General features: G+C 41.8%; 2 protein-coding genes across 9 annotated transcripts in view; both read right to left on the reverse strand.

The window, feature by feature from the left end:
• The window catches only part of MRAP2 (melanocortin 2 receptor accessory protein 2), a 32,839-nt gene extending 15,796 nt beyond the window's left edge, over positions 1-17,043 (reverse strand). For 2 of the 4 annotated variants that reach the window (XM_085541945.1, XM_015858945.3), the window contains exons 1-5: positions 16,942-17,043; positions 12,241-13,140; positions 9,876-9,978; positions 8,924-9,073; positions 4,280-4,379 (exon numbers count right to left, since the gene is read on the reverse strand). In XM_085541945.1, the coding sequence (XP_085398071.1) occupies positions 4,280-4,379; positions 8,924-9,050 (227 nt within the window). In that variant the 5' untranslated portion in view covers positions 9,051-9,073; positions 9,876-9,978; positions 12,241-13,140; positions 16,942-17,043. The remainder of the gene's footprint in view (positions 1-4,279; positions 4,380-8,923; positions 9,074-9,875; positions 9,979-12,240; positions 13,141-16,941) is intronic. The other 2 variants (XM_015858947.3, XM_085541944.1) reach the window with 2 other exon arrangements.
• CYB5R4 (cytochrome b5 reductase 4) overlaps positions 12,543-24,207 on the reverse strand; it is a 52,034-nt gene continuing 40,369 nt past the window's right edge. For all 5 annotated transcript variants that reach the window (XR_014944181.1, XR_014944177.1, XR_014944180.1 and 2 more), the window contains 3 exons: positions 19,233-20,330; positions 17,310-17,502; positions 12,543-13,140 (listed from right to left, as the gene is read on the reverse strand). The gene's annotated coding sequence lies outside the window, so the exon portion shown is untranslated. The remainder of the gene's footprint in view (positions 13,141-17,309; positions 17,503-19,232; positions 20,331-24,207) is intronic.

The following is a 24,207-nucleotide window of genomic DNA, read 5'->3' on the forward strand; positions in this document are numbered from 1 at the left end:
TTACCAGTGCCAGCGCTGTTTAATGGCACTTCTAGTCATCAGTTTAATTCAATAATCAGCTCACACCACTGAGTGATCTCAGAACTACTCTACAGAATTTCCTCTCAGGGCAAGCAGTAGAAGTTTAAAATAAAGGTTTCATAGAATACTGTGAGAATCATCTTTGTTAGCGAGAACCTTTCAGAGACATAGGCAACACTGCTGTCACTAAAGACATAATCTGGGTGGTTGATTGTCTAGATATCAAACCATTTTTCACACTGATCTCAGCCACTGACATTCAGATTTCCAAATTAAAAGACTGCTGTAAGGACTGGATGGCTTAAATGTTCAGAAACATAGCACAGGAAAGACGTTTTGACATCTCTCTTGTCTGGAAGTGTTAGTGTAGAACAGCTGCAGTCTACATAGGTTTGTGAGAAGCCATCAACAGCTGCGGCTGAGGAAAGCTGGAGATAGAGGATGGAGATTTACAGACAGCAATGCTTTCTCTGTCAGCCTGGCTTTATATGCTGTCATCACCAAAAGCAAGTTATTTGCATCTGAAAGGCGGTAAAGACTTTCAGAGATGAGTAGTGAAAAATTTAAACATTTTCAGGATATAACTATTTTGCCAAGTAAGCACTGCTAAATTACACCATTTCTATGAACAAGTAGCAGATGCCATGGAAGCCATTTATTTGGACTCCTAAAGATGCATGCAACACTTACAGAGAAACACTAACCGAACACTCTAGCGTCTGCTGGAAGAGTTAAATGCTTACAGTGTTCTGAAAGCCTCACCAGGTACGTTCATAAATCTATCCCTAAAGCCTTCATGCTCAGAGGATGTTCACCGTCAGTCTTTCACTCAGAGTTAATTACAGAGATCCCTCCCACCAAGCGCTAATTTACTTTCATTACGTGATGTGAGAATTAGAGCCTAACAAAAGCAGTTATGCTAGACTTCAAATCAAAACAGCACTATAGCTGGTGGAAACCGTGTTGGTTCATTCTGCATTTCAAAGTGAAGCATGTAGAAGCAGCATAACTAATATAAGACACCAGAGTAGATAAAAATCTACTGTAGACACAGCAGGAATCAAACTGGACAGAATAATGCTGCAGTAACCTTTGGAACAGAAGACTGCAGTTATGTATTTATAAAGCACCACTCTGGATGTGAATTGCTTCTGTGGTTTTGTGACAGAGCGGAGCTGGCAAGCACATTAAGAAGAAACATTATAAGCTTACAAACAAATAAGTTATGAAGAAAGCAAGTTCATCGTTTGAGAAATTCCTTTATGACCCTGAAAGCTGTGAAGGAGTAAAGGCTCACCGCACAGAAGGGCACCCAGGGCTGGCAACAGCAGCATGATCTCAGTGGGTGAATAGAAGATGCAGATAAATTTTAAAATGGCCAAAATTTTGAGAACTTATTATAGAGCATAATCCCATAAGGAACACGCTGTCTGGTATATTGGTATCTCTTGAGATTCTGAAATTCACATACGCTATCCCTTCTGTATTGTGGAGAATATATATATTTTTAACTAGACTAGAAACACAGTCCTTTCCCATTACAGTACTCAAACATACGTCAGTGTGTTCTATTCAGAAGGCTCATAAAACAAGAAAAGCAGTCTCAAATCCCAGGTTTATATCTGGAGGACCACTGCAGTGAGAACAACCACTTGGGCACCAAATCCCTACTAAACATTTGGGCCAAAAGGAGTCCCAGAAGTTGTCAGCAAGAGCAGGATGGTGAATGCCAGCCATCTTGAGTGTCAAACGTACTGAAAACAGCTCAAAATGAGAAGTTGCCAATGAACAACACAGGGAAGCAAGATCCCTTTTGGGAATTTTCCAGCCTGCGATGCCAGTCTCCACTTGCTAGATGCAGTATTAAGCAGATACACAGAAAAAATGCTGTTTATTTTTTGCACAAGCTACTATTGTGCACCTACTAATGCAAGTGAACAAAAGAAGAGTGCGAAAGGCGTCGTTCCTGTCACTAATTACATTTCTGCCTTTCCTCATCCATGCCCTGAACCTTTCCCCTGGGCTGAGGATGTATTCAAACTTGAACATCTTGTATAATTTTAAGAGAAGTATGCTATCATACTCCTTTATATTGAGCCAAGAAAAGCGTATTACTAGAAAAGTCAGAGTATTCTATTTTGGATCCATCCATCTGAATCTAGTTACATTTATCTCTCACATTAATATTACTTTAAAGAACTGCCAAATTGACTTACTGAAGTCAGAGACATGTCTATCAATCAGGATGGCTTCCTCCCGAGTCCCAGGGATGCCATTAATATCTATTTCTTAAGGACAGCTGCCAGGCAGCCCACAAATGAAGCAATGAGTCATGAAGAATCCAGCCAGTCCTGAAGGCAGAAAGATGCAGGCAAAACAAACCCACAGTCTACTCTGCTTTTACAGGCAGGTATTTATGCTTTCCAGTCTTTATATATGTGTAGCTAAAAACAAGAGGCATTGGTGGTATTCACTACTCTTAGCATATCTCTGGATGCTCTGCTTGCAGTACCGTACATAGTAGGCTGTCAATATCAAATCTAAAAACAAATAAATAAATAGAAATAGTGCTCAAATTTGTTAGAAGTGCCAATTTAGCATATGAAGTAAGTGGGAAAAATATTCAAGCATATAGCTCCCAACGCTGCAAAGGTGTTTTGAAATACACACAGAAAGGAATTAACTGGGGTCTGTTCAACGGCTGAAAAAAAGCATGAAGCTTTAGACTGGAAGGGAACTCTGGAGGTCTTGAGTCCAATGCCTTGAGGAAGGAAAGGCATGCCCAAGATGCTGGCTGGAGATGGAGGTTTCTCAAACTCTCTAGACAATCTGTTCTGAGAATTCTGATGAAGAAAGGAGAAATGCAGAAGATATCGAGCAGCCCTCTGTTATTTCAGAGTCCACTTTCAAAAGCAATCATTTCAATAAATATCTGTGTAAAATCTAAATTACTGTGTATCTGACTTCATCACTTCCACCCCCATTAGTACTATGCATATGAGATATGGGCTTGGATGTTTAGTGAAGAAGAATATCTCCAGAGGAAAGAGGCAGTACACCAGAATTTACATTAATTAAATATATTTGGGAGCATGGTGTGGCTTTATTATTTTTTTTTACTTGAAATAATGCATAAGAAAAGCTAAAATACCAGCTACAAAATTCAGCAAGTCAGTTCTGGAAAGCTGAATTCTTATGTCTCTGCTTCTTCCTCACAAAAGCAGCAATGCACAGGAGATCATACTTACAGGTCTTCCCTAACACGGTCCTGCCTCTAGAGATGTGCTATCACAAGCTTTCAGGCACAGCCTACACTACAACTAAATAACATGGGGTCCTCAGTAGGCAGAGAAAGGCAGGCGACTCCTGTGATAACTACAGACAATTGCCTCTCACAATCAGCTTCTGATGATTGCTACCTGCCTGTAAGGCCCTCTCATCACCCTCCAGTCAGCCTTTTTATTTCTACTTGATGAGAAGGGAGCCTGAGAGGAAGAGATGTGAGTTCAGTTAGGATACTGGCAGCTGCATGCTGTGCAACTGCTTTAGGTATGAGACTTACAGATAAATGACTGAGCCAGGACATGGTTTGCACATACTTAGCAGCCAGAAGGAAGAGGAGAAAGGCTTAGAACGTGACTAAGAAGACTCTGGTGTTAAGAAGTATGGAGCTAGATCGGGTATTCAGCATCTACTGCAAAGTTTCAGCAGAAACTAAGACACTTGGGGGCTTGATGAGCTACACGGTTAGGGAACATCTTGCTAGCTCAACTCATAACTACATTTTGGACTTGAACATATAAAAACTTCGAGACTTCAATTAGTCAGTGTCTGCGTGGCATTTTATTTGTATTCTCTGCCAATAGCCACATTTCTCTGCTCCACTCCATCATAAGGTGACCTTAGTTTGAATGACCCCCATTATCTGGGGAGCGATCATCTAAAGCCATGCATGGTTGGCAGCCTACCCACTGACTTCCTTTCAGCCTTGAAGTGCACACATGTGGCAATTCCAACCTCTTTGCTGCATGCCTATATATTACTTGCTAAATAGAGAATGTATTCACACGTACTTCTACAGAATTGTTCTCCTACAGACGCCTGGAACAAAAACCATCTTAAACAAAGACACACAGCAGCTTTTCCTAAGAGCGGAGCAGAAGAAGGCAGTGCAGATCCAGTGCAACGTCAGCACTGCCACTGGTTGCTCATGGACTGCTGAACACCAGAGGTGCCATATTCAACTTTTCAGACTCACTCTTGATGTGGTGCTCCTGTCTTTGTCAGCAGGGTCAGGACAAAGAACATGAAGATGACAAAAACTGCGAGACCAACCCAAAATCCAATCACGATGGAATCTGTTAAGAAGAAATAAAACAATATGATCAGTATTTCACCTGCACTTGCAGAAAGTCTGCAGTCTGACTGCAAATTCCAAAAGATTTTGCATCTTATTCCTGGCTGGAAAAAGGGGAAGGATGCTGAAGACCTCCTTTGTAGCCCGGATTTTACTTATGTGTAGACAAAGCAGAAACAAGCTGAAAGAGGGAAGGGGCTGGCTTCTCTTGGTTGTTAAACTAAGAGCAGCTCCCTTTTGTTATGTCTGGCCCATGTCCAAGCATTGCTTTGGAAACCATTTCAGTACTAGCACAGATGAGAGGATTATTCGATTTTCAGCAAAAACCTCTGTCCCTGTAGCACTGAGCTACTGTTATTCTGAATGATTTCTCTTCTGAGACCACAAGGCTTCTAGTTTTTGATGGATCACTTAGGCCTAGGAAGATTTTGCTTCCTTTCAGAAGTGAAATACAGGTTTCTAAAATAAATGGAAACACAGATTGGCTATTTGCTGCCTTAACAAATGTCAACAATGAACATCTAATTTTTGAGTTTCCCACTTTCAAACAGAACAAAGGATTCAAATGAATTTGGGACAAAAAGTAAGTGAAAAAAATCAATTGAAAGGAAGACACCAATGAAAATAGCCTCATACAGATGCAACTGCAGTTTGACTGTTATCCAGGAAGGAAGCCTCTTAGAAGAAACCCAGTACATCCTTTCCTGTTTCATGGCAAGATAAAACACAATTAATCCATTCTAAAGAAATAGCAGCCTAGCCCATTAAAAAAACCTTCATGAAAAAAGGCTCCAGACCAGCAATCTAACCCAAATGCTATTATTACTGCTTTCCTATGTCCCACACACAGATCAATTAGCTTGCTATAACTTCTACCTGAGCTTCCCTAGAATGTGGGGCGTTCGTCCATATGCATATCCATAATTCCATATGTACTTACGTTCTCATTTACAGCAAATGGACCTGTACATAAACTAGCAGCACTAACTAGAACATATCTAGGTCCACTTATGACTTCAAAGTAGACCCAGAGCTGCTTCTGAACAGATCTTAAAACATTTAGCAGCTTGATTAAGAGACGGTACAAGTGGAACAAACATTTCCAGACAACAATCAGCTGGTAAGCATAGCCCAGATTTACAGAGCATGAAGCCAAAATGTGGTCTGGTCCAGGGCATACAGCCTGCAGGTGCTTTTACACCTGACCTTCAGTCGGGTATTTTTAGTTTATGCCAATATGCAAACTGTCACCATAAAGTTCAGGATATTAACATATGGACATGTCAGAGGAAAGTCTCAGTCAGGACAATCTCTCTTTGCACAGCTACTACTGAACCTCATAGATCCACCTGCCCCATTGTAGCAGGTAGAGTGTACATTAACCAAAACATTGAACACTCAGTCTCCCTCTCAGGACTAACCAAAGACTCCAGAAAACAGGAACTGGGTATCCTGCCTGCCACTTGGCCCCAGTGGTTAACCATGCTCCCACCGTGAAACATTTTGCACATTAAAGGCAGATCTGAAAACTGGAAATCAATTCAAACCATTTGATCTTTCCCTGTGGAGTAAAAGTGCGCCTGCTGTGACTCAACATTGTCTCCCTGTGAAAGTACTTTATCACAATCAATTCACTCCTTAATCCCATTTTCTGGTACACTAAGAAGGTTTAGTTTCAAGTCTCTCACTGAAACGCTTTTTTTCATCCATACCCTTCCACAGCCTTCCCACTCAATGTCTTTATAAAGATACTGAACAGTGATTCAAGTGCAGGTCTTCACAATGAATAGAAAGTGGAGTGGGGTAAAAATCACCCCACGCTGACACTCAGCTTAAAAAAGTTTGGATTACTCCTTTTAGCTTCAAGCATAACAGAAAGAGTCCATTTCTGCAGCTCTGTGCACCAGGAACCCTGAGTTGGTTTCAGAATCATTTTGCAAGTTTAGTCTGTATTCAGTGTTTCAAGATGCATTCTTTTAATACGAACTGCTAAAAAAAAATTGTTTTCTGTGTATTGCGTTGTTTTGCGAACACTTATCTCCACTGATCACCTTACCTAAGATTTTCTCTGCTTTCCAAAAACAAGCTTTGAATTCCTTTTTATGCAGAATCATTGAATGACCTGGGTTGAAAAGGACCACAATGAGCATCCAAGTTTCAACCCCCCTGCTATGTGCAGGGTCACCAACCACCAGACCAGGCTGCCCAGAGCCACATCCAGCCTGGCCTTGAATGCCTCCAGGGATGGGGCATCCACAGCCTCCTTGGACAACCTGTTCCAGTGTGTCACCACCCTCTGTGTGAAAAACTTCCTCCTAATTGCTAACCTAAACATCCCATCTCAGTTTAAAACCATTCCCCCTTGTCCTATCACTATCCACCCTTGTAAACAGTCTTTTGTTTTACAGCCAGCTATGTGTCACCATCAGCCTGAATCATCTGCACTGGAGTCCACACCCCTTTCAATTTTCCAGCATAACTTACAGACATACATTAATATCCCTTTTCCAGTTTGAGTGGCATCCTTTCGTGTAGACTTCTTTCTAGACTTCGTAGAACTCATATTCATACATCCACCAGCATTCAAAGACCATTCGACCATGAAGGTCCTTCCTGATCTCAGGGCAGAAGAATAAGAATCACTTCTGATTTTCATACCAGATGAATTGGTGTTTTCTGTATGAATGGCACCACAGACATTTTCTGCCTGCACTGCACACCTCCCCACCACCTGCTCAGGCCTCTTATTCCCTTGCCTTCATTACAACTCACTGTATAACACACAGATGAGCCAACAGCACCCTTTTAACTTCATGCCGTAAAAGCCAGATCACCAAAGCAGAGTCTCTCTCATTGCTTTCACATCATTTTTTTAATCACTGATTCTGATTCTATCATTACAGCAGAACTTAGAATAGCACAGGCGATGAAGACAAAGTATTCCCTAGTTGGAATATGTCTACAAAACCCCAGCGTTGCTATTTGTGGTGCCTGTCTCAGTAGAACTTAATTTGTCAGCAAAGGCTGAAAATCACCTTGCACACAGCTATGCCAAATACTACGAGACTTAAAGTTTCTTACATGGTTTGAAACAAAACCCCAATAAAACACTGTCAGTATTCAAAGTCTCCATGACAATGCAATCTTAACATAATCTCTTGTCCTCCTTCCTCCACAGGTTTCAATTTCTATTAAATTAAATGTCTGACCACGTTGCCTCCAAATTCCTCAACAGGCCCAACACAGCTTGAGAGAACAAGAAACCTATTGATACGTCATCGTCAACACAAGCATAGAATATATTTACTTACACAATTTTAAGAAATTAATATCAACCTGTTTGAGAATGCACGCAGTAACACAGCTCCAACCAGGAGCAAACAACTCCAGTAAAAGATCACTGATTCAATATGGCTGTGAGCCTCTCTTTCTCATAAATATTCCACACTCCACCTGAAAAGCACTTGTTCCTTCTGTCCCATAATAAGTGTGGTCCAGAACCCTCCTGCTCTACAGACAGCACAGACAGGCAGTAAAGCTGAGCTACCATGTCCAGCATGGCAAGATTTGGTTTGCCACTAGACCTTCAGCATGCCAGAATTAACTCCAATCTGTGCTTTTCATCCTATCCCATTCTGACACCCAAAGCTAAAAAGAAGACATTGTACACCTTCAGGCTCTAAGAAGTTACATTCTGAAGCTGAAAGAGGGCACGTTTAGGTTAGATAGAAGGAAAAAATCTTTTACAGTGAGGGTGGTGAGGCACTGGAACAGTTGCCCAGAGATGTGGTGGATGCCCTGAGACTTTCAAGGTGAGGCTGGATCAGGCCCTGGGCAACCTGATCTATCTGTTCATGTCCCTGTTCATTGCAGGGGAGTTGGACTAGATGGCCGTCAGAGGTCCCTTCCAACTCTGAGGATTCTATGATTCTCCACAAATCAGCAAATCTTTGTAATCAGGTTTGGCCTCTGATTAGGCAGAGGAAATGAATATAAATTAGAAACATGAGAAAAGCTAACCTACATTTCCCAAGTATCTAACATTTGTAAAAACACAGAGAGTAATCAGCAGATTTTTGTATATATAAACCAAAATTTTAAAGGCAAACCACAATTTGGGACAAAAAGCAACTTTTGCTCCAGTTCTTGCCTTCTGGACACGTTAAGAACTTCATCAAGTTCCTCCTGACTGCCCCCACCAATGCCTTTTTTGCATTAATGGGAACAAGAACAGAACAACATGGATCCTAGCAAACAGTAACAAGATGTAACACTTCCTGCTATAAACAGCTCCTAGAAGCGTGATAGTCCTCAGTGATAATGAGTTTCTAATACAGTCAAGAAACTCATAGTGTTCCTATGCATAAGGAAAGCAGTCAACAAAAAGCCAGAAAAAGAGAAAATTAGAATAATCTAATAAGTTATCCATTGGAAAAAAAAATAATAATAAACAGATTTCAGTACAATAATCACTTCTAAGTGAAGAGCAGGAACTTTAAGATAGGGAAACACAGCTGAAATAAAATGCATCTGAACTGAACTTACATTTATGAGCCTTCAGGCCTTCAAATGACACCGGTCCATACTCATAGTACTCATATTCCCAGGTGTAATCAGAGTTAGACAAGGCCTGCTGGGAGGTTCTGTTAGAAATCAACCTCAGGGCAGACATCTCGCACCTAAATAAATAGATACCTATGGATATGAAATGCATTAGTAAAGAATACATATTTCAATCACATCTTTGATTTTAGAGAGAATCACGACTTTGCAGAGATGCCTGTAAGGATACAAAGTATCAAAAGCAAACTTTTTAGAATACAACTTTTATAGTTGAAAAAATACTGAATCCCAAAAACTACCATCCTTGGCATCTGACAATGAATGCTGCCATGAGAGTCTGCATGGAGAACTGACTAGAATGCCAGGCTCAAAGTGTTATATTATTCATACAAAGTCCATCTGGCACCCCGGGCTAATACTCTTTCATCTTCCTTAAAGAGCTAGACAATGAGTCAAAGCACATTGGCAGCAAGCTCATGGATTACCTGGGGGACAGACAAAAGGCCGAAGGGCAGACTGCTCTTTAAAGGGACCTAGACAAGCTGGAGAATTCAGCTGACAGTAACCTGAATTAACACTAGCACAGTCAACGCATCAAGAGAAGCATTTCTTATTCTCTATTCAGCTCTGGTGAGACTGCACCTGGGGTACCATATCTTCACTAACAGGAAGACATGGACATATGCCAGAGGAAGTCCAGCAGAGGGTCACCATGATGGTAAGGGAGCTGCAGCACAGGATGCATGAGAGGCCAAGGGAACTGGGTTTGCTCAGCCCAGAGAAGAGAAGACTCAGGGGAGAGCTTAGGGCTGCCTACTGTCAAAGTTAGAGGGCGGAGGGTAGACTGGGCCACAGGTGGACAACAACAGAGCAAGAGGCAACAGATGCAAGTTGGGTTGTGGGATATTTCAGTTCAATATGAGAAAAAATTTACCTGATTTAATTGAACATGCTTTGAGCAGGAGAACAGACCAGATGACCACCAGAGGTCCCTTCCAACCTAGATTTTTCTGTGTTAGAAGCGTTTCAATATGCCACTAGAGAAAGAAAATAAGACGGAAGTCATTTTCCCCAAAGATCAAGAAGAAACTGCAACCCAACAGTTCTCATCATTAAAATTAGCCTAATAGACATTCTGTCATTACAATATTGCACCAGGGATTTGCATTTCTCAGAATATTAGACAATTCTACACACATCAGAAGAGAGCACATCTTTGCACAACACTTGTTCTGCTTCCAGCTGCTGCAGCATCTAAATTGAGCATTCTGTAAGAAACTGTTCAGTGCTCTTCTAAAAGTAAAGGGAGCTCTGGGTAATTTCGCATTCAGTTAAAACCCAGCAGACTGAAGACTTCATGCAGCCTGTAAACGTAATGCAGTCAGCTGTTGTCTGGACAAGGAAACGCCTCAGAATACAACATCAAATCCAGATAAAACTTCTTGGGGATACAAAAAAGAAGAAAATAGAGGTCTCTAAGTACCTAAGTACCTAAATAGAGGTCTCTAAGTATCACTCAAAACAGCTGAGACTTCAGTCCTGCCATTAGATTGAGTAAATGACATTGTTCAGATGCTGGAAGGGACATGTATAAAGAACAGGAATGGATCACAAAGCGAGGAACATATATTCACCCAAGAAATACAAGCAGACTTCCAAACAGTTTAAAAAGAAACAAAAAAAGGGTTCTTCTTCTGTAATAGCTAAGTGAAAAACATTTAAAGCAATAAATAGGTCTTGTTTTCAGACTCAAACCAGTTTAGTTTTCAGCACTGGCAATTCATCCTTAGGGGAAGAAAATATTTATTTGAATAAGGACAAAGTGCTTCACATTATCCTTGCCCTCCTTCAGCAAATAAGAAAGCTCCCAGCTGGACTAAATAGCATGAAACACAGAAGACCAGAAATGAACAAAGGTTACTGCTTGTAATGGACAATCCAGTTCACGGCTCAGCATCTTCATGTCTGATGGAAGATGACAGGAAAAAGTGAATACTTATGTATGCTTGTGTTAATAAGGAAGTTCCTCCCTTGCTTTCTCAGTGACTTGGAAAACTTCCCCTATTTTCTGGAACAAAAGATAGTGTCTAATCAAGTTTTAGACAGTCTTGATTTGCTTTTAAATTCAGCTGAGTTAGCTGCTTCTTTCTGGGAGAAGCAAACGGCACAAAGGGAAAACTATGATTCTTGTCCTAATTTGTTCCCAGCACAGTTGTCTCTTGCTGGATTTTGCATTTCATTTTGGTGACTGACCCCTGGGGGTTCCCATCATCTTCTTCCCCTTCTTCTCAATGATGCATCTCTTGCAAAATTTTATTATACATTCTAAGCCTGTTTTTCTCTTCAGCAGCATTTTAGAGAAGTCTTTCCTTTAAATATTTCTCATATGGCTCATTCATTGTTACCTTCTCTCCTTTAGTATTATAATAAAAGCTGAACCGAAGTCAGAAAGATTCAGCATAGGTTATATGAAGAGTTATCCTGTTATTCAGTCTTTGTGGGACATAAAACATCTTAATGACCTATTAAATTATCTGTTTTAAATTGTCTATAAGCATAAGCACTGTCTCAACCTAACTTGCAGCTCACTTGTGAGCTTTGTCCAAATGGTTCAAAATCTTGGCTTGGAACACATTAAAACAAACCCTTCATTTGACTTAAAATGAGGACAAGCATGACAAAAGGCAATGCAAAGACAATGAATGCCCCAAAGAAGAACAAAGCAGAGAGAGCTAGCAGCCTGCTATGTGCATCTGCCAGTGTGCAGTAGGGCAGGGAAGGACTCTGGGTTCCAGATGAGGGATTCTAAGATGGAATGATGGAATTTCCCCAGGAAACAGTCAAATACTTTTTTCCCCCCAGCTGGACAGCAGTGATACACCCTGCAGCTCTAAAACATGACCAGGAGCTCCTCTGAGTGGCCCTGCTGAGTTTGTTTTGTTTTTCTGCAGAGGACACAGCAGTTATGGCAAACGCCAAATTCCCTCTGTTGCCATCAGTACGTATGGATGCTGGTAGCCTTCACTCACCCTGGCTCATTACTTTGAGGAGCAAATAAGTGAGCATCAAAAAGTTTCATTTGCTCTCTCAATGAAACCCAAAGTGAAGCCACGCTCAGTGCCACCAACCAGGAGATCCAAACAGGTTAGTAACCTGTCAGGTAAAAAGGGCAAGCCCTCATGACCTTCTTCTGGACCACTGGCTTGGTCTCTCTGTAGACAAAAGGATGTCAACAGGCAGGAGGACTATTTGCGTCACTGTGGATATCATCAATAAAACTTCCCTGCACAATCACTTACCTTTCACTCTGACTCCAAGGTTCTCTAAGGGAAAAACTGGACACACACCATGTCTGAAGCACAGCGTCGTGGTTTAAGCTGCCACTGGGGCCACCAAGGCAAATCTGGTTTTGTGTACATCTGGAACTGGCCTTGTATGCAACCAGCAACAACCACCTCCAAATCTGACCTGCACGCACAACAGTAAATTTATGCAGACCGGTCAACCTACTTATTAATATCTGAAGCAAGATAAACGACCAATGAGGAAGATGCAAGCAACGAGGCACGTTTTCAATCAAAAACTACATTAATTTTTCATGTTTCTATTCTGCTTACTGCTGTGGAATCTGAACACCTGATAGACTTCGTAGAATAAACAAACTGCTGGCCTCTTGCAAACTATGAAGAGCCCAGAAGACAAACAGGCACAGAAAGCAGCAACATTTTGAACTGAGGAGTCCAAGCCTAAGTAAGCTTGATACATCATCTCAGTGGGCAAGGCAGTGCAATTAAACCAGAAGCTGTTAGCTACATGTTAACAACTCACGCTGTTCCCATACCCCAGGTCCCCATGATAGCGGCAATACGGGGCTGCTATCATCACCACTGCACTGGTTTTTACTCCAGCCCAAGGGCTAAAAGATGAAATCACAAAGAAGCCAATGAGGAAATGAAGCACAAACTTAACTACTCTTCTCTGCTTGGGCTAAAACATACAGATCCCAGCTTTCTACAGCCCTAACCTATGGCTATTGTTTTTGAGCAAACTGTGCCACTTCCAAGCACAGATGAGAAAGGAGTCTGCAGGAAATACTTAGCCCAACGCTCTGTGCTCCTCTGCCAATTCACAAGATCCTAAATGTGTAGGACTTGAGATGTAGCTCAAGGTCTTGTATGAGAAACATCCAACCTTCCTGCCTGAAAAAAGAGAGAAAAGCAAGCAATACAAATGCAAAATTTAGTAAGAGAAAATAACAAGATAATTGAAAACTGCACAATCAGAAATCAATGCTAATTTCAAGTGCACAGCACCTGGGACTTTTCTTTGAAAGAAATGAACTGATGTTAATAGCTCATGAAAAGCATCATCTGCATGAGCTATTGCACGAAAGCAGCAAGAATGGTATTGGACTCATCACAGAAGGACTTTCTAACAATGGTAAGGAAAATCACTGTTTTAGTCACTGCTTATCCAGGAAACTAAGGACAAGAAATGAAAAAGTACAGACATCTGTAGTGAGTACTGTGGTATTATACCTCACATAGCATACATTTTAATATCTTTACGGCTGACAAGTGTAAACTAGACTCCAACAACAAAGTGCTCATATGACATTCATATGAATTACCAACAAATACGTCTAGTTTTCCTTGAACACTTCATGCATTGTGTAGCTCTGCTGCAGTGTAGGAGGTCTCCACACCGTTGTGTGCAATTTGCATGCAAATCGCATTGCTGCTGTTTGTGCCTGGTTTAAAAGCAATTACTGCATGAATTTAAAGTAAAGTTTAACATATAAAAGACAAAAACAGTTGGCTAAGCATTTTCCTGAGAGGTCATAAACATTCATGCACCGTATAAACACCAGTGCCCACTTAGCAGCTCAGCTCAGTAGGGGCCACCTGAAGACGGGCAGAAAAACATACAAAATCATATTGCACTGCACTTACAGGCAACTAATGGATTGGAGAAGAAGTTGATACTGTGCATGCTCACTTTTAAGCCTTGTCTTTGAAGAAAGCTAAATTGTACCTAACGAGACACCATAAAAGCTATATATTCCTTCTGTTCCCAAGAAGTTTCAATCCTGAGCTGACAATAAAGGCACAGGGAACCGTCAGAGTTAGCAGAGAGCCACGCACTGAAGCAGCCAGCTTAGTTTAACTGCGGTACCAAGAGCCTGCAGCCAGGATAGACAATTCTAAGACAGCATTATCTACAAACAATAAAGAGATATTAGCCATGATTCTCCGTATTTCCTGCAGCCAGGATGGGATTTTCCATTCAATCTATCTTCAGGCTTCGAAGCCAAGCTTCAGTTGAGTTCAAAAACCATATCAGATTTAGCCATCCTGAGTGTCAAAATGAAGTATTACAAGCGTTCACACTTCCACCAAAATAATGGATCTCCACAAAAAACATACAGTGTTTGATAGCTGTTTTAGTCACAGTAGAACAAGACTAAATCTTCCTTCTAAGCAAAGGCTTTTCTTTTTCTAAAGAAGGAAAACTATATCTGAACAGGTTCTAATTTCGAAGCCACTGTAAACAGCAAGGGTTATCATTTCAGCCATTCATTGCCAGCCATGCCCCACCATTGCATAGCACTGACCTTACGCACGGGGAGCAGCAGGCTCCCAAATACAGCACAGCTTTGGTTGGAGGAGAGCTCCCGGTCCACCTGTGTCCTCATCCTCTCAGTCCTGCAAGTACGGCAGCTCCACAACCTGAGCTCCTTCAACACTAGGAAAAGCCCTCCCAGGGAGCCAGAAACCGCTGACATCTTTTCATTCCTACATTTTTCTTCTTTACAGAAAGGGTAGTTAGTGGAATAGGCTCCCCAGGGAGGTGGTTGAATCACCATCCCTGGTTGTGTTTAAGAGCTGTTTGGATGTGGTGCTCAGGGATATGATTTAGTGTAGGGTTGTTAGAGTTAGGGCACTATGGTTAGGCTGCGGTTGGACTTGATGATCTTCAAGGTCTTTTCCAACCTGGGTAACTCTATGATTCTATGATTTATTCTGACAGAAAGGTAAAGGCACTCAATATCACCCCAAAAGGATGGCCTGCCAGTCCCTTGGCTATTTAGAATTCTGCTCATTTTTAACCTTCTGCACTACAACTTGTTTGGCTTTAACCTTCCAGTAAACATCACAGATACAGTCCCCAGGCTGAGCTGTTACTGAAGAGCCTCAAGCAAGACAACACCAGCATGTCCAACAAGGAGGTCAGAGTGAGCTGTGCAGGAAGGCTGCAAAGGACCTGCCCTGAATGCATTGGTTTTGGGCAGCACTGTTTTCAGAACTAAGCTCACTTGGCAAAGACGTCTTCATTTTTCTCCTAATAAATGCTTGTTTTCGCCCCCAGCTCAGAGCTCTGTCTTGGTTGTGCATCAATGAGAAAGATCAATGAAGCACCGGAGCCGAAAGCAAAGTGGGTCTGTAAAGCCATCATCCCTGGGCTGCAAAGCAGTGCTTGAGCTTTTCGGTTTGAAAAGTCACTGTGCTATTACGTTTCTTCAAGAACAAAATAAAACAAATAACACAGCTTCCCTTGTAAACTTCCACACTGGGATGTAGAACATGTTCTGAACTCCTGCAGTTCACATCCAGGCTCAATCAGCAAACATTTCCAGCAGCCACTGAAATTGAATGATTCCAAAGGGCAGACTGGCTTGGGGTTTTTCCAAGCCAGAATTGCTTTTACCTTTAGATCTAACCCTTCACTCTGGTGCTATGGAAGAGGCAAACAATGTATTACAGTGCCTCAGATACACATTTCAAGTAAATACTCCCAAGCAGACATCCCAACATTCTCATCCTACTCTCCATCTCATCCCAGCAACACACCAGGCTATGAACAAGCAACGAGAGCCCAAGGGAACAGCAGCACAGCCAGGGCCCACTGCAGTGAGAATGCACCAACAGAGCTTTAATTTATTTGTGTTCACAGCTTGCCGGTAGCGGCTCACACCACTGGCTTGGGGGCTGAAGACTTAATTTAAACTAGCAAAAGTATCATCTCAGCTTAACCTTAAAATCTCTTCTACCACAGCGTGTGTGGGGATGAACTGTGATAGAAAAAGCACAGAGCCCAGCTCTTCTCACATACTGGATTTTTTTGGTTGATGTATTTAACATCATTTTGTCTGCAGCTGATGCACTGTGTTGCCTTGAGGCTGATGGAAACCCTCAGCCTGTGGGGCTGCTGCCTGCCTGGAGGGTTGGCTCCTGTGGCAGAAATCTGACTTAACGCCCTGATTAGGAACCTGAATCACAGAATGGTTTGGGTTGGAAGGGACCTTTAAGATCACGTAGTCCCAACCCCCTGCTATAGGCAGGGACACCTCCCTCTAGATCAGGTTGCTCAGAGCCCCATCCATCCTGACTTTGAATGCTCCCAGGGAGGGGACACCCACAACCTCGCTGGGCAAAACATCAATTGATTTCCGTCGTGGTTACGTAAATCTCCATCTCTGAGGGCTCAGAGGAGGGCAAAGGGAGCCGCTCCCGAGCACAGCAGAGCAGAGCAAAGCAGAGCAGCCGTTTGGGAAGCGCTGTGGCACAGAGCCAGACGGCCACTCTGACAGCATCACCGCAGCTGGACCAGAAAACTTTCTTCCCCCCCCCCCCCCCCTCTTTCTTTCTCTGTTAGATTTTAAAGTTCATTCACACGCTCAGCCGCACGAAGGACAAAACTTTCTTATCCCATCCAAGCGATAAAGCTTCCTAAGGAAGCGCTATGTTTCCAGCGGGCACAGACGCGGGCTCGGGAGGAGCCGGTGGGAGGAAGCCGAACTGCAGTGCTACCGCAGCCAACGCATCCTACAGCGCCGAAACCGCCTCGAGCTTTCCGTAGAGACCAACAGAACAACCGCGGAGGCTCCTTAAGGCTCCTTGAGCCGCCCGCCCGGTCAGTGCCGGTCGGTGCCGGTCAGCACCGGTCAGCGCCGGTCAGTGCCGGTCAGTACCGGTCAGTGCCGCCCGCCGCCTGCTCACCTGCTGTGGCGCCGCCCCGCGTTGGTGTCAGTAGCTGCAGCGCCGCTCCAGCCGAGTGGAGCCGAGTCGAGTCGATCCTGGACCCGCTACAGCCAATGAATCAGCAGCGGCCGCGGCCCCCCGGCGGCATGGCACGGGCATGTGATGAGCCCGGACCAATGGGCGGCGCGGGCGGGAGCTGTTCTAGGTGCTGGCTGCGGCGCGGAGCCAACGCCGGAGCGTGGGTGGAGGCGGCGGGCAGCCGGCGGGGAGGGAGGTGTGGTGGGGAGGGATGGAGGGGAGGCCGGTAGAGCTCATTCCTCCTTCACAGCCACAGAGTGGTCTTGCACAGCAGCCCAGCAGAGCCCTCACCCTGCTGTGATACTTACCATTGAACTTCCTGGTGAGTCCTTGCTAGCGTTCAGGTATTTATTCTTTAGCACCAGCCTCTATGGTTCAGATCCATTTGCCTTCTTGCACTCACTACAGGTCATCTACAAGTAAGAACATCAGTGAAACAGGTTTTCATCTCATGTTCTCTCCAGGCAGAGTTGTGATCTCGGACAGTGCTGCCATCTTTGTCTAAGAAATATAGAATCAGTGCTTATGCATCACTATCAGAATTGAATAAACACAATGGAACCTCCCTTCTACTAATTTCATTGACATTTAAAAGGCAGCATGACTCAGGATTTGGTTTGTATTTCTTAGGCTCAAAAACAACTCAGCACTCCAATTCCTTCTCCAAGAAGGAAGCTCCATGTAGCCAATACTGCACTTCCACCTCATCTCCTTTGATCTGCTCCTTCAAGGAAAGATTAGAGGCATCTTTGGTGCCAAATGCAGCAGATGCCAAACAACACGAAAGCACATCTAGACTAATGAATCAGATTTGTAGTATTTTCTCATGTTCTCAATGTCAGTTTCACTTACTATTGGTAAAAATACAGAATTCAGTATTTTTTTGTAACAGCAACAAAATATATGTGCTCTTTCCAGATGAGATGTGGAACTCCAGAGGCACAAACTCTTGAGTAAAGATAAATCAGTGGAATTTTCTAAAAGGCAAAGGAATTCTGCTGAGAGAATGTGGAGAGCTGCATGCATTCAGATTGTGGCTGACCAGAATGAGGATGGAGCTTTATCTGCAGCATCTGCTCCCTTCTGGCTTTGCAACCATGGCATCAGTCCAGAGTTTAGTGCATACAGCTAAAGACTGTGTTTACAATTAAAGCACAAAGTGCAGATAGATTGTCAACCAGATTTTTAGATTCATGTAGTCAGTAGCTGCCTGAATTTTAGCAGCCATCGAAAAAGCAAGCAAACAAATAAAAACACTGGAACTTAATCAGACTTGATACCAGCACTTCAAAAAACAAAACAAAACAAAACAAAACAAAAAGAAACTAACAAACAAAAACAGTCTTGGAAAAGAGCCTTGCAGTCCTTACATATCTCAGGTGATTTAAATGAAAGGCAACAGTGGGACTTGCCAGGATCTCTTCCAAGTAGTATTATGTTACAAGAATAAAGGCATTTGGATGCATTTCTATGTTTGTAAAAAAAGTTATAAAGAAGCAAACTTGAACATATTTACCTTTTGTTTTTTTTTTCCTGTACTGCATTCAAAGAAACTTTTCAGAGTTGCAGACCTGTGAAAAGGCTGCCTCAGTGACCTTTCCAGCGTTGCTGATGGCCAAGCGTAGCAGCAAATTCAAGGCTTCAAGGTCAACAAAAAATTGTTTCCATTTTTCTCTGAAAGTACCTCAAGCTCCACAATTTATTCGGAATTACAAACCTATAACATTCATTCCTTTTGACTTAGCGTGGCCTTCATTCTGTGTTCTCTCTACAACCTGAATGTTCTGAACTAGCTTTTGATAACTAAAATGATCATCAAGTAAGGTCATGCCCAGTTTACCACTCGTAGATGTTTAAAATATGAACCAGCTCTGACCTTGTCTAAATGATTATTGGCATCTTGATGTGATTAATTTTCTTACATGAACACAATGCAGATATTACATGTAATTTGTAGTTATATTTAAGCACCAAATTTGCAATCCAATTTTATGAATTATTTACAGCTGTTTGATTTGCCCTAATTCCCTTAAAAACAAAGTGAGGCTTAAGCTTGGAAGAAACCAACGTCTCTTTTTAGTGTCAGTGGTTGAAGCATACAGCCCTTCTTGACAGACATCAAACATCCATAACCGAACCCTTGAACAGCTCTCTCACCTCCAACACTTGCAGTTACCTCTCAGTCAATTTTAAATTCTGAAAAGTAAAAATAAGTTGCCCACAATACTTACAGCCTGTGCTTTCATGTCGTGCCAGATTAGTCCTGCGGCTGCCTTCATGGTCATTTGCCCAGCTGTGGCAAGCTATCTAGCCTATGTTATCTCATCCAGACCTCTTCTTAACACAACAACTCTCTTCTTTGGCGCATTGGTCACAGCATAAAATCTTTCCATCTGGCATGTTTCACCCAAAAAAAACAGGGAGGGAACAGATGACAAGGTTTCATTCCAAGAAATTCCAAGTATTGTTTTCTAAATATTGTGTTTGATATGAAGCAGCTTTCTTCCAGCAAGACTATTCATGAATCAAAGGCATTATACCCTAGTTTGTTCTTATGATTCTGTTATACTTTAGCAAAATAATCTGTGATGCCTGCACAGCACTGCATCAATACACTACAGCACCGCAATACGCTCCGTGGCACTTAAATTTATAAGCTACAGCATAGTTGAAAGCCTTATCAGAATGTCATGTTCACCCTCTGTATTTGATACACCACGGTAACTGGTAGAAGTCACAAACATGGCTAACTGTCCTAAGCGATAGCTCTTCCAGGTTATTTGTGCTTTATTTTAAGGACTGAGAATCAGAAAAGCATTGTTGTAATTCACTTTGCACTGAATCTGCTGTGGTGCTCTGCAATAGAATCTGAAGCCATTGTATCTTTCAGATTCTGAATTCCCTACTGGAAAGGTATCAGGAACCTTAATTTCAGTTCTGCCTTCAGACATCAGCTCAGGCTTACAAGTGCTCGTAGAACCTGCCACTGATATTCAGGTGTCCCTGAAGCTGCCTGTTCTGAAGCTGAAGGAAGGAAATCTTTCCACTGAAAGTATCACCGGGTTTCTGAGTGCAGCTTTTTCTGCAGCTCTCTGTAATCCTTTCACAGATCCACATTCTGCACTTTGGTGGAAGGGACTGTCCGGCACATCAATATTGGCATGTCTTGCAGGTATTAACCCACAAGTTTAGATTGACTTTATTTCACCCAGTTCCCTGTTCAGTCCTTGCTCTGCCTGTTGCAGCTGAAATCATAGTTCAAGCAGGCTTGAGTGTGCTACATTCTCTCCCTGGGGGATAGATGGGAATGTGCTCAGACAGGCGCATCACTGCAAAGACAAGACATGAAAATGCTTCTTCAGTCTCTTAGACACAAAAGAGATGATGTTCAGTCATTCATTTGTTGGTCCTCTAAAAAAAAGCTGTCATCTTCTGATCAGCCCTTAATAGAGGCAGGGTGTGAAGTTTCAGTGAAGCCTAGAATCTGGAGTGTTTCCCTTCCTGTTGGCTATTGTTGTTGACTCCTCCTTAGTAGAGGAGAGCACGTAACCTACAGTAGGTTTTCCTCGCTGTCCGAAATGCGTTTGATTGTTCACTGCCATAGAAATTGCATCCTCAGAAATAAGCTGAACCCACTACATAATTCACCATAAAAATCATCACAATACTTTCTGTGAGGCATCATTAGGTGCATGATAAAACAACTTTTGCTGGATAAGCAGATACCATCAGAGCAGGCACAAAGCACTGCTTCTGAAGCTATACCATCAAAGCTAAGCACAAGCTGAGCAAAATTTTACCTTGATTGATGTTAATCTGTTAAATGATTTGGAAGAAATAAAAGGTGGCTGATACCTGCGACGTAGGGATTGATATTATAGAGGGATGAGGCTGTGCATTTCATAGCTCAAAAAATAAATAATAATAATAATTAAAACAAAAACAAGCAAGTAGCGGTTAATCTTTTGTAGATCTCTAAGGGATAAACCAGGGCGGGAAGTAGGCAGAAACAGTAATATGCCACAAAACCAATGTTCTTTTCAGTCTGTTTTTCATTATACAGCACAATTATGAACTACACTTCCCAACCTCATCTGATTGTAGTAAATACAATTGACAGGAGCAATCTGTGAAAAACTTGACAGTATGATAATAAGCAGGTATTTGTTCTGTACTGATTACACAGTGGCAATTTAGTTTCCTCAGAATTCATATACATTCACACACAACCGCTTCTACAATAACAGCAACTGGCCAACACAAGCAGTACAGACACTACAAGCAGGCACTGCAAAGATTACATTCATTTAAGAAGGAAAAATATTTTGGGGGAGTCCCTTAAATATCATTTCTGTATTACAAAAACAAACCCTGCTTACGTGCAGTTGTGATCTAGGACTCTACTGGCAGGTGCATGAAAAAAATATATGTGACCAAAAGTGAATCAGCATCTACAAAGAAAGAAACAGCCCTTGAGGGGAAGAAATTGCCTCCCTGCTTCAAGGTGATTGACAGGGACTCCTATAATGCTAACAGTTTTCATTTATTTTTGGCATTTAAAATATCAAACATAACTTTAGAACTAATACCTCATTTCACCGCCAATGGAAATTTTGCTTTCTAACAGCTTCGCTGTTAAAAATAATAATAATAATAATAATTTCAAATCCCCATCTGATACAATACCATAACTCACTGCATTCCGAATGTAACATCTTGACTTTTAGCCACTTCCAGCTTTTGGAAGTTTTCTTTGGTAAAACTTCTGATGTTCTTCCACAGCGATAGGGGTTTTAGCCTCTAATCCTTGTGAGTCACATTTCTTCAAAGAAATAATCTTTCAGCTTGGACAAGGCTAGTTCTCCGAAACAGCTTTTAATATTTAAGTACATGCTGAAGTCTGAAGACTTCAGATTTTTGGACAGGCTCAGATCTGACTCTTGAGTTCAGCAGAGTATTTTTAAGCTGCCTACTGTGCCAGAGAGAGGACTAGAATGTTTCGTCTTTTGCGTGATGGAAACCAGAGTGCACGAAGGGCCAAGCAGTTTTGTCAAAAGGAGAGCACGGAGAACAGGGATGAAAAATGTAAGGATCCTGCTAGTTAGTACAAGGGCAGAAAGTCAAAACTTTTAACCTGTAACTAAGTGGGCAGTATTTGTTCCTGCTCCTTTGAAAAAGGCGGCTCCCATCATAGACCTAACTTGCTAACCTGCAGGCCTTTCTCCTCTGATGATTTAGCACTGCAGTCATCCAACTGTATAAGTATTATTTCAGTTTAGAAAAGTTTGCCCTAAAGGTCTGAAAACGTTCCTGTGCAACAGGTAGCAAGCAAACCTATTTCAGTTGAAGTATCATTGGTTTAGGGGGTTTTTTGTTGTTGTTTTTGTTTGTTTGTTTGTTTGCTTTTTTGTTTGTTTTTTGTTTTTTGGGGTTTTTTTTGTAAGAGACTATGCAAGTATGAAATCTGTTAGTCCAACAGGAAGATTTTGTGTCTATCCGAGATCTTTCTTTGATAGTGGTAAACCACTTCTGTTCAGGTCATTTAGGTCAAAAACAGTTCATGGGTTTTGCCAGAGCAAATAAAAGCACCATTTCTGTGTTTCTAAGTCAATAATGTTTCTGAGGTGCTCAAAGGCAACTTGTTCTAAACTGGAACTTAACAGAATGGAAAAGAATGGATAGAGGGTGATGCTACAAGGTTCAAGAACAATTTAGCCCTCTGTATTCCAGACAAACACATCCACAGCTATTCCCAAGGAGGTGTAAAATAACATCCAGGACCACAAGAGCACACAATAGCCAAGTGCAAGGTTTAGAAGACTAAGATACAAATAGAATGCAAATACATATAGGCTGTCAAACATGAAAAATTCTTCAGTGATATGCGTAATAGGCTAATTCTCATGTTGAGCTGGTTTGTGAGAAGGGATTGAAGTTCAAACAGCTGAAATAATATAAACAACAGGAAGATTTACAGAATCATACTACACACCTCATAATAAAACTAACAGACCTTATCTGTATTCATGAAAAGAAAATGAGATTTTAGTACTTAAAAGAACATAACAGTCATAAATTGGCATCAACCTGATGGGGATACAACTGTGAAACTATTCACAGTGCTGGTTTAATGATCAGAGTGGGTGGAAACTATATGCCTGAAGTCTCCTCCTGAAAGACACAATTACTGTTGAGGTGCTTCTCTCCAACAAGAACTAATTATTAAATTCTTCCACCTTTCATACGTCTCTGAGGAAGAATAGTCTTTGGATTACATGAGAGGGACTGAAAATGAAACAGATAAAATCCTTAAATTGTTCTTACTATTCAAGTTCCCGATGAATAAGTAATTATCTTTTAATAAGTCTGCTACAATGATAATGAAAAGGGGCTGTGTTCTCTGAGCTTGTAGAGTACAACATCGAGTGAAAACCCTGACATCCAAGAACAGAGTTAAGTAACGCCAAATTAAGTTGATGAGATTCTGTTCTTTGTTTCCTTGGTTGCTTTGTTTTTAACGTAAAACTTGACTCAAGAGCACAAAAGCTTGACATAAAACTAAAGATACACTAACACTGTCTTATGATTAAGAAAACCTTGGAGACTTATAAGGCAGACAAACTATCCTTTCATTCTCTCTCATCCAAATGCTGGCATCCATAGCTGCCCTTTCTGCCGGCCAAGCCTGATGTTTCAAGAAATCTAGATAGCTTAGGTTTGAGGTCACAGACATTTATTCTCACAACTGAAGTGTTGCCTCAAACTCCCTTAAGAATATTTATGGACTATGAGTACTCAAGTGAGTCTGTCAAATCCTCACTTGAACTTTCACCATCAAGATGGCTGTATTGAAATGGCAGCTTCCTCTTCAAGTCAAGCTGTGTAAGTTTTAAGCTCTGGTTGTACATGACTGATAATTGAAATAACTAGAAAGAACAGAGAAGCTAACAGTGTTGATCCTGAGCTATGAGCTCTCTATCATTGTTTGCCGTGCCTATTGTGAGCATATTTCAGCCAGCACCTCTTATGATGGTAATTACATGTAGTGCTAGTTAATCTCCCCAGAGTTGTGTATGAGTGGCATTAAGCTCATTCATTAGCCACATCTCTTCAAGGCTCATTATTCCTGACACAGAGCCACACCAATATGGCTGCAACACTTTCCTGTCCCAGAGGTAACTCACTTCACACCTAACAGCCAATGAT

Source organism: Coturnix japonica, chromosome 3, assembly GCF_054131305.1.
Source record: "Coturnix japonica strain WE chromosome 3, WE-NBRP24, whole genome shotgun sequence".
Lineage (NCBI taxonomy): Eukaryota > Metazoa > Chordata > Aves > Galliformes > Phasianidae > Coturnix > Coturnix japonica.